The following is an 11,606-nucleotide window of genomic DNA, read 5'->3' on the forward strand; positions in this document are numbered from 1 at the left end:
AGCAACACGCACAGGAAGAGCAGCTCACTCTGTGAGGCCCCCAGTAGGGACACCAGGGCGATTCATCAAGTAATACATGCTTAACTAATGTTCACATAACACAATAATAATTCATCGATCGATTCACTGTTGCATCTTAAATACCAGATCTAGGTATTATAAGCCACTTGTTTAAGATGTTTTTTGGAAGTGAGAATGAAAGGAAAGGACTGGGAGTCTGCTAATTATCCATGAAAGAGACACTGAGCTTGCAGAGGTGTGAGTGGATAGTCACATAGGCAAAAATGGAAAAACAAATACAAATGAGTGTAAAATGTATAACATAAATAAAGACTTGACCATTAGAAAAGTTAAGACGTAAATCAAAACAAAAAGTGATGTAAGACATGGAACTAACTGTATGGTAAAACACTGTAATAACCCAGTAACCCAAGACATGGAACGAACTGTATTGTAATTACACTGTAATAATAACACAGTAATGCAAGACATGGAACTAACTGTATAGTAAAACATTGTAATAACACAGTAACGCAAGACATGGAATGAACTGTATGCTAATTACACTGCAATGACACATTGCTGCAAGACATTGAGCTAACTATATGGTTATTACACTGTAATAATAACACAGTAACGTAAGACATGGAACTAACTGTATGGTAATTACACCAAAAACACAGTGGTGTAAGACATGGAACTAACTGCATTGTAATTACACTGTAAAAACACAGTAATGTAAGACATGGCATTGTCTTTGGTCACGCTTTATTTTAAGGGCTGTTTTTTAGTTTATTAACTGTTAACAAATATTGTTCATTTTCAGCTAAGGGTTAGGGTTAGGGTTAAGGTTAGGGTTAGGGTTAATATAAACCTGATTTCAAGAATATGATCGACTGGGTATTGAGCTCTGGTGTTTGATTGATCATCCATAGAGCTCTGGTAACAAAAAAAAATGTAATAAATAATGTACATTAACATGTTTATTGGCTGTTTGTTAACAGTTAATAAACAACAAAAACAGTCCTTAAAGTAAAGCGTGACCCCGTCTTTAATCTAATGTAGTACCAGACATCATGTTTTAAAATGAAATATATATGTTCTGCAGCAATCAGCTGCTTCTCCTGTTGACTGACTGACAGTAACATGACTCTCAAGACACTGGGGTGAATTGATACAGGAAGTGAAACATATTTCCTGAAAAAAAAACACAGATACAATTGAAAAATCATTTAACTTACAGTTGTAGCAGATGTCATGTTTTAAAATGAAAATACAAGTCTGCTAAAAACATGTGTTTCTTTCAAAACTGCACATTTGAGATCTATGTAGCTCACCAGAGCTCACCAGAAAACCTTTGTTAGCTGCACTCTCTTTCATTAGCTAGTGACAATACATTCACACAGTTATAATGATTGATTAGGTGAAACCACGGTCATCTGGGTTCAATTATATTTTGGAGACAAATGTCTGATATTCTGCACACTTTTGTTGGCATATCCTTTGACCCTGAATTATTGTTTTAATAAAGCTGTTCAACCAGAAATTCTGTGCTGTCGGTTGCTGCCAACTTAATACAATGAGGTGCTTATTGTACCGTCAGTGCACGTCCGTTAGTAACAGCACGTTAAAACAATGAGGTGCTTATTGTACCTGTAGTGCATGTTATTATTATTATTTATTATTATTGAATTATTTAGCGGACGCTTTTATCCAAAGCGATTTACAGAAATTAAACAAAATATAAAAGTGTATGTTACAGGCAATAAAATGCAAAACACACACACACACATATATACAGTACATATATATATATATATATATATATATATATATATATATATATATATATATATATATATATATATACACACACACAATATAAATAAAGGAAAATACAAAATGATATATAAATAGGAATTTAGAAATAAAGATTGAATGTGTTTTGTGAAGATGGCGGAATCAGTAATAGACTGAACAGTCCTGAGGAGAACCGGTAGCTGCTTCTAACAAAGGGGGACGAGGGAAGAGAAGGAGCGAGCACGGGAGGAAGGAGAGTGAAGAGAAGGCATAACAAGTCAGCCAGTAGAGGATGAGCGGAGAGGACAACAGGGAATATAAGGGATTGGAGCATGCATGTCCTTCAGTAACAGCACATTAATACAATAAGGTGCTTATTGTAACTTCACTACATGTCCTTCAGTAACAGCCCATTTCACTCCAGGGAAGCAGGGGTTTTATTAATTGCAATAATATTTAGAACCTCAAAAGTTAAGATCCTTTGTTGAAAGTAGCTTCCTGCAGTGCCACACATATTAACACATCCCTTCTGTCTGTCGACACATGTACACGGTGCTTTATTACCCCCTGGTGGTGTAACATTGTAATAACACAGCTGTTCTACAACTTTGGACAGTAAACCTGAAAAAAAAATGTTTTACAAGTCTCACACAGGCAGACAGACCCCAGAACTGTTTTAGACCTGTTTAAATACACCTGCCTGATCGCAGGCAGGTGTGTCTCATTAGCTTATTGCCAGGCGATTCTCATCCTGGCTCCCATTACAGCCCCAGAGGCATTCTGGGGAATGTAGTCCTGTATCCTACCTAGACTACATTTCCATTTTCCTCCCTCTACTCTGCTACAACATCCTAACACTGACTTATCAAAAACAACCCAACAATATTTCACGCATTTTAAAAAGAACCACACAGAATGATAAAAAAAGAAAAAAAAGAAACAATCATTTGAAACAAGTTATTTTTTAATAATTTAAAAAGCTTCACTTCTGAAGTGGCTTGATAAGTCAGCTGTCAGTTTAAATTGCAGGTGCATGACCCTAGTGATCATTGCTTAAACCACCTCACATCAAAACAGCTGCTTTCAGAGGTCTTTTCAGAAGCCATCCCTTGTTTGAAAAAACACTAGCTAGTTCCTGATAAATGATGATTTCAGCAGAAACAACAGTATACAATTATACAAAACACACATTATAGATATTAAACAGGTAATTAATGAAATATTAGCAACTGCAATAAACTAATGAAATGTATGAAGTGCAACTTTGGTGACACTAAATTTAAATGTGCGTAATTGTGTGTACGCTTATTTGTGTGTGCTTATTCACACAGCGCACACAGTTAAAATGTGTGCTATCTTGTTTATCGTGTGGTGTGCAGGGGGGAGTCACACAGTCAGGGGAGCGCTGGGGTCCCCGAGGGTCTCCCCTGGTAAAGGCACACCCGCGTGGTGTGCAGGGGGAGTCACACAGTCAGGGGAGCGCAGGGGTCCCCGAGGGTCTCCCCTGGTAAAGGCACGATCGCGTGGTGTGCAGGGGGAGTCACACAGTCAGGGAAGCGCAGGGGTCCCCGAGAGTCTCCCCTGGTAAAGGCACGATCGCGTGGTGTGCAGGGGGAGTCACACAGTCAGGGAAGCGCAGGGGTCCCCGAGAGTCTCCCCTGGTAAAGGCACGGCCGCGTGGTGTGCAGGGGGGAGTCACACAGTCAGGGGAGCGCAGGGGTCCCCGAGAGTCTCCCCTGGTAAAGGCACGGCCGCGTGGTGTGCAGGGGGAGTCACACAGGCAGGGGTCCTGAGTTGACTTGTGTGACCTTTTCCATAATGTGCCACTCCCCACCCCACAGAGCACTCTCCGCTGTAAATATCTGCTTGACCTTCGGTGATAGTTGCTGAGATTTTCCTTTCATTGACACACATTCTACAATACAGATGTGGGATTCCACTTGTGGTGCACTGAACAGACTTCCTTGTTCCATTTAGAACATTTCACAATGTGGTTTGCAACTCTGCTAACTGGCTGTGAACGTGGGGAAAAGCTTTTAATGAAGAACTTTTCATCCTTCAGCTACAATATCGTGCCACTAGGTGGCGATATACAGTATAACTCAATGTGGAAACTCAAAGGCTGATTCACCTACATTTCATATGACTGGCTGCACTAAGAGAAGCTCCTGGTTTCATAGTCACATTGACACAGACTTACACAAAAATACAAAACACAGCATTCCTGTATTTTTGTTTGTTGCTATTTAATTATGGCTCGTATATCACAATTATTGTTTAAAGATTCAAATGAACGAGATTCATGTACATTTTTTACATAAAAAAATGATGACACTTTTTTAGAGCATGAAATGTTCACATGCCTTCCTGAAATAGTACTACAGCCACCAGAGATGTCACTTTTATCAAAGATATTTTGTATTTTGTTCAGAAAAGGCATTCTGTTGCGACACTTCATTCATACGACCCACAGGAAGGAAAACTATTTCAAAAGCAACAGAGTCATCAAGCTCTGGCTATTTTGCCCAGTGTATAGGTTTAAAACTTTTCTTGGGCCTATCAAGATCCTTTCTGATGAAATGTGTTTATCAATAAAACATACTTTTGTGTGTCATGAGTGATCATTTTTATAATAATCTTTATAGTTCATTTGCCTTGTTTTCTGCCCAGTCCTGTGTGCAGTCAAAATCTTTTTGGAATCCCTGGGTGTCGAAGTCATGTCTGCAAATCTAACAAGTTTGCTAATTATCCTCCAATCTAAGTTGTTGATGTAGCTAAGAAACACGAGTGGTCCAAGCACAGAGCACATGGCATGCTGTCATTCTGTGAAGTCTGAAAAAGAAAGATACACTGTCAAATGTGGATTAATGTGAATATAGCAGTTGCAAAACAGTATATTGTAGATTTTCATGAAAAACAAGAAAACAACACAATCACTAACAAGAAAAATAAACTGTAAACTCAAATGAGAAAACTATGGCTACATAGGAAGAAAGTATAAGGGAAGACAGAGAAGGTTTAACCAGACTACACTACACTGAGATAAACACGTTGCATGTTTAAACATCAGCTTTGTTGCATTTTGACTATATTTGCTTCCACCAAAGTTACAGTCTATTCAAACCCATTAACAAACCTCAAAGAGTACCTGTACCCAAAAACAACAAGCTATTTTTGTGATCTGCATGTTCAATAAATCCTGCTTGCTGCACCGATTTGGCCAACAAGTCACGTGTTTAGCGCTGTCTTCAATTTCTTTGTCCAGTTTACGGATCAAACAACACTAGAAGGAGCTGACATATTGGAGCCTTTCAGGCAGCGACCTGACGTCAAGTCATTGATTTCCCTGATAGGACAAAAGTTGCACGCATGGGTTTATGGGATACAGTGGTGAAAACCCATAGCTTGCGACATGGGGAGTGCAAATCAATCCGACAGTTATTTTGTGTGCCAAAGCCTATTAATTCAGAAGGGGCGATCATAGCAAAAAAAAATAAAAAAATTAATTCCTATATAATCTGAGAATGGGGCATCACTGAAATCACATTTCAGTCGATTTTTTTTTCGTGTGTGAGGACCATCTGAATGCTAGGAAAGGAACATGCAGGCAGAGCTTCTGGGTATGAATGCAAGACGAAGCTGAAACCCGATGCGATGCCAACAATATCTGACCACAAGAAGAAGAAACGTCACACAGCAAAGGCTGGCGTCATCGTTTAGCACGACGAAATCATCAAAAGGTAGGTCCTTGCATATAACTCAGTTGTATTTATTAACAATAAGGAAGAAACTACATCAAAGTGGGCAAAATAAATGAAGAGACCGAAGGTCAACGTCACCGGAAGCCGGAGATATTACAGGCTTTTGTAGCACACTTTATTTATTATCAGTTGTAGCCATTTACAGAAGCTTGAAAAAGTAGAACACAGGTATGAATTATAGAAAAAAAGATAAGTATTCTGCTTTCTCTAGTACGTGTGTGTGTTTCTCTGTTTTCACGCTCCTGTCTAGAAATTATAATTATTTCTGCTGCAATTTTACTCTGGCTAGAGTGATATTATTGCTCGTTAGTATCTGTTGTACTGAAAAAATTACGTTATTTTTAGGTTGAAACTGGCTGTTTGTGTGTTTTCTCCTTTCTCTTTCTGGACGGTACCTCTCCCTTTCTCTTAGTTTCAGGATAAGCCTTATAATCTTACTAGGTAGCCTACATAAGGCTGTAAACTGGGAGTTCTTAGAGAATGTATAGGGCTGTAAACAGCTACAACTAATTACAACTCTTCATATCAGTATCTATTTTTTCTGTCACACCATAATAATATTTATCCCCCTCAAAAATGCAGTAGTTTAGTTTCGTTGCTGTTACTATCTGGTCTGCTATTTGGAGGTTCTTACATGGGAGACACAGCAGCAATGCCGTGAACACAATAAAAACTCCAGCCATCTTCACGTGCCTGTGCTGGAGAGAGAGGAGCAGCACAGCAAGCCTGTCCGGGGTTTCATTGCAAAGATACAGTATGACAAGCCAGGAAGTGACATCACAGCAGAAGGTGAAGCAAATGAATGATGAGTTAAAATATCCCTTGGGGGCCTTTGCATAATAATAATAATAATAATAATAATAATAATAATAATAATAATAAATGTGTCTCGACCAGTTTTGTGTAGGCTATGTACCTTGAAGCACAAATCTAGTTTTTTACATTAAATATGCATGGTATGGAGGTTTTGTATAAAAAATAATTGACACATAGACAAGTTATTGCAGCAGTGTTTCCATAAAACACATTTACTACAAGTGCACCAAGTATTTGGAGCTTTCTTGGTTCAGTGCTGAGATTAGGCTGGTTGCAGACTCCTCTTATCCTCGTCTGAATATTCACTAGCGCTGCCTGACAAAGCTAACCTGGTTCATATAAGTACCCTTCTATTTGACTATTTTCATCCATAATAAATCGGATAAATGCTGTCGCAAATAGTTTTGTTAGCTGCAGCTATAGACTAGGAGTGTTCGGAAATAGGGAAATCAACGACCCAACGTCATATCCTCTGTGCTATACGAGACACCCAATACATAGAAGCTTAACATTGTTTTAATGCTTTTATATCTTACATTGGACGACATTGTTATTTATATCTTACATTGTGTAAATTGTGTAAAAAGTTTTCAGCCACATGTTTTCTATTGAAATGATTCTATATTCACTACAGGTACCCTTTCAGTGCTATACTTCAGCCATACTGCAGGGATCAGAGATGCGTAGCTGTCTCACTTTCCCAAGATCTCCCCCAGCAACGCAGGGACCTCCTGAGCTGCTTGCGAATGTCGTCACAGATGAAGATGTAAAAGAGGGGGTCCAGGATGTTGTTGAAGCTCGTCAGCCCGTAGCAGAATCGGTAACAGAGGAAGAGGGTTTTCTCCAATTCGCAGGTGTCAGAGGTAACGAAGAAGGCCAGGAACTTATAGGCCCCCACCAAGTGGTACGGTCCGAACACCCCCACGAAGATGACGGTGATGGTGCAGAGAATGCCCACAATTCGCCTCCGCTCGTCCTGAGTCACGGAGGGAGAGGAGCGCAGAGCAGAGCGGATCCTAATCGCTGTGAAGCTGAAAGGAAAAGTTTTTAAAACAGCTTATTAATGTTCTAAAATATCATTGTTATGATAATGGATTGCAGAATGACTTCACAATTCAGTGATGTGCGATTAGTGAACTACCAGTTTCTGAGGTCGGATGTCCATGTTACTACTCGACAGGTTGACAATTCGATGCTGTCCCTCCACAGCTGCCACACAACATGGACTAGATTCTCAAACATTAACGATTATTTTAAAAGTACAATATAATGGGTGTGTTTCTTTTTTTTATTTTTAAACTGCGCTAATGACGATTTGGAGTAAATTAATTTTTACAGTACTACTACTACGACTACTACTACTACTACTACTACTACTAATAATAATAATAATAAAGACAAGCCTTCAAACATATTTAAATAAGGATTACATTAATAAATAGAGATTATGTTTTCAAGGTCCAATGAATTAGAAACAGTAAACAGCAGCAGTATTGAATTCTGTATAATATATATATATATATATATATATATATATATATATATATATATATATATATATATATATATAATATATATATATATATATATATATATATATATATATATATATATATATTGGCATTCATGTATGAGGATACTAGATTAATATGTGAACCACACTTGAACGTGTTCATGCTAACACACAACTTATTTATTAAATTGACTACCCATTAGGTCATGTTACATCAAGGTTTTAAAAATGTATTTGTCATTTTTTGCAATTTTGCACTAGATATTTAGACCTTTCTAATGGTGTGCCCAATTATCTCCCCCTATGTTCGCTCCAATTTAGAAAGGCCAAATACGTTCTCTCACCACCGCACTCAGATGTGACAGACAGAAGACAGAGGGCAGCCCTGAGCTCACTTGACACCTGACCATTAGTGATGAGGAGAAACAGTCCCTGATGGTTTGGCCTCCCTCTTACCCTGCTTCTACCAGGGGAGCCTCTCAGGGACCCCAATGGGAATGGAAAAATCACATATAAGAAATAATAAGATCTTACAAACCCCAATATGAAGCATGGCAGCAGAAACCCAAACACAATGGTCCCAATCTTGAATACAGCGTAGCGATGGCCCACAGGATACACCTCCATACACATTTGTCTCTCATAGTACACTGTGGGTAACAGCCCAAACAGACAATACAGGAAGGAGACCAGCCACACCCCGAAGCTTGTTGCTACTGCAGTTTTAGCAGTCCGGAATCTTCGACAGGTCAGAGGGTGGACAATGCCGATGTAGCGGTCAATCGCCACAAGGCACATGAACACCACACTGGCATAGAGGTTGACGTAGAAGATAAACCCCACAATATTGCATGCCGCTTCTCCAAAATCCCACCTGTGTTCTTTCTGCAGATAGCTGACCCAGAAAGGCAAGGTGACGAGCTGAATCAGATCAGACACCAGGAGGTTCAAGATGAAGATGGGCAGAACATTACTGTGACAGAGAAGCTGGAAGAGCCCCCACAGAGAGAGCAGGTTAGCAGGAAGACCCACGACAAACACACAGCCGTAAATGACCGTCAGACCAGTGATATCCTCTGTTAAATTCATGGAACAGTTTGCCATTCTGATGCTGTCCTCCTAGGTAAGCCGATACCTACTTCCAAGTAAATCTTCTATGTCTATCAGACCAGCGCTTCCACAGGTCTCTTTTGCAACGGAACTCTCAAGCTTAATAACGACACAATGCAATCTCTCTGATAACTAATTTAAAACAGATATGAAAAATGTCTTTCAAATATTACATATGGGCATTCTTTAGAGCTATTTCGTTGACTGCAATAAGGACTGAAGTGTTGAGTGGAATTCTCTTTACTATAGACTTCTGTACAGGTCTACAGTGTTGAGTAGAGGCCTCTTTCCTAAACCTCTCTACTTTTTCCTAAAGACCACTATACAGGTCAGCAGTGCTGAGTGGAGTTCTCTTTCCTAGACCTCTGCAATATTGAGTGGAGTTCTCTTTCCTAGACCTCTGTATAGAGGTCTGCAATATTGAGTGGAGTTCCTAAAGACCTCTATACAGGTCAGCAGGACTGGGTGGAGTTCTCTTTCCTAGACCTCTGTATAGAGGTCTGCAATACTGAGTGGAGTTCTCTTTCCTAAAGACCTCTATACAGGTCAGCAGGACTGGGTGGATTTCTCTTTCCTAGACGTCTAGAGTGTTGAGTCGAGTTATCTTTCCGAGACCACTAGACAGGTCTTCGTATGTTAAGAGGTATAGCTTAGGCAGCCACATTGAAATGGAGTTCTGCCTCCGATCATTGCTTGTTCAAAGCTTTTAAACTGACATCTTCTCTCAAAATAAATTGTAAAATAACACGATGTTCTTGTCCTGGTTTCACTGTCAGTTCCCTTCTTCTGCAGTACCCTCCAGGATCCTGTATTTGTCTCTGAAAGTAGAGAGATCATTTCAATGGTTAGACAGATTGTCATACTATGAAGGATGTCCCTATATTCTATATTGTACAATGGCAAGGATCATCCTCCTATTCATGTCAAAACATTATGTGATGTTATAGCCATGGCAATATCTCAGGACATCGCATTTAATTTGTTAGTTGGTTTTCATTTCCAATGACCTCACAGGTCTTGTGCAATCACATACATGTGTGTTGTGGGACTGTGGCAGAGCGGTTGCAGTACTGACGTCACGGACCAGGAAGAAGCAATACAAAACAAAGGCAAAGGTAGGTAGGGGCAACGAGACGCGTTTGCGCTCAGGTTTTAATAATAAATCAAACAATAAACAAAACACTTTATAACAAACAAAAGGGCTCGATGGCCAAAATACATAAAGAAACAAATACCGAGTGGTACAGCGGTAGCAGTTGCTTCAGATGTATGATCTCGTTCTAAACCGTCCTCCCGTCTCTAACTCAAAGGAAAATCTCTCCCCATTAGCCTGGAGCTGGTTCTTTTAAGCTGTGGCTGGAGCCTTAATTAATTATCAATAAAACAATTACCTTATTGAGGCTCCAGCCACATTCACACAGGTTTTTTAAATTAATAAACAAAACGAACAATAAAAAAACACGGCTTTCCCACCGTCAAATACAAATATAATAATAATACGAAATATACAAATAATAATACAGGGACGAGGTGTACCCCATCACAGGGACATTGGCACTTGACGACTGGCTCTGTCTTGTGCTTCACAGCGCACCAGAGGCATGGCGATATCCCACAACCACACACCCTGGAGTGCCATACATTCCATTTATTACAGACCGCCACAGTTAGTAATCTTAAAAACACACTTTCAGAAAAGAGATTTTAGTTCTATAGACAAATGTCTCAACAAGGCTGTGTTGGTCAACACTCAAACATTTTTAAACACAGTTGCTACAGCAGTTTTAGCAGTGTGGAGTAGTGGTTAGGGCTCTGGACTCTTGACCGGAGGGTTGTGGGTTCAATCCCCAGTGGGGGACACTGCTGTTGTACCCTTGAGCAAGGTACTTTACCTAGATTGCTCCAGTAAAAACCCAACTGTATAAATGGGTAATTGTATGTAAAATAATGTGATATCTGTATAGTGTGAAATAATGTATAATGTGATATCTTGTAATAATTGTAAGTCGCCCTGGATAAGGGCGTCTGCTAAGAAATAAATAAATAAATAAATAAATAAACAGTGGACTGCCATTAAAATCTATAAGGCATTTATCAGGTCCCAGAATTGTGAACAAGTCAACATCCAGTGGTCAAACCCTTTACACCCTTATTGCATAGGGGACAGTAACACAGTTCTTAAACCTACTACTAAGGCATTGTTAGGAATCAGTTTTGTGTATAGGCTCCTCTTAATTGAGAAGTGGAGATCATTTCAGATATAGTGCAATCCTGACTATGTCCTCTCAATCTCAATCCACCCGTCCGCTCCAGCTCATCCAGAACTCTGCTGCTCGCCTGGTGTTCTCTCTACCTCGCTTCGCCCACGCTACTCCACTACTCCGCTCGCTCCACTGGCTCCCGATCACCGCTCGCATCCAGTTCAAGACTCTTGTACTAGCCTACAGATGCCTTGATCAGACTGCACCCAGCTACCTCCAGACCCTCATCTCTCCCTACACCCCCACTCGATCTCTCCGCTCCGCCTGCACTAGAAGACTGGCTCTACCTCCGCTACGCTCCCCTGCCTCCCGAGCCCGCTCCTTCTCCACCCTTGCTCCGCAGTG

General features: G+C 40.0%; 1 protein-coding gene across 2 annotated transcripts; it reads right to left on the reverse strand.

Annotated features, from left to right (window-relative positions):
• Window positions 1-1,920: 1,920 nt before the first annotated feature.
• Window positions 1,921-8,994, reverse strand: LOC117967984 (ovarian cancer G-protein coupled receptor 1-like). 2 transcript variants are annotated; one of them, XM_034915514.2, is made up of 3 exons: window positions 8,429-8,994; window positions 7,074-7,408; window positions 1,921-4,632 (listed from the first exon to the last, which is right to left on the reverse strand). In XM_034915514.2, the coding sequence occupies exons 1-3, from the start codon at window positions 8,992-8,994 to the stop codon at window positions 4,619-4,621; spliced, it is 915 nt and encodes a 304-aa protein (XP_034771405.1). In that variant the 3' UTR covers window positions 1,921-4,618. The 2 variants fall into 2 exon arrangements, with proteins under 2 accessions (XP_034771405.1, XP_058870527.1); XM_059014544.1 differs by having other exon boundaries at window positions 7,016-7,408.
• Between the last annotated feature and the right edge of the window lie 2,612 nt (window positions 8,995-11,606).

The sequence above is a fragment of the Acipenser ruthenus genome, chromosome 48 (genome assembly GCF_902713425.1).
Source record: "Acipenser ruthenus chromosome 48, fAciRut3.2 maternal haplotype, whole genome shotgun sequence".
Lineage (NCBI taxonomy): Eukaryota > Metazoa > Chordata > Actinopteri > Acipenseriformes > Acipenseridae > Acipenser > Acipenser ruthenus.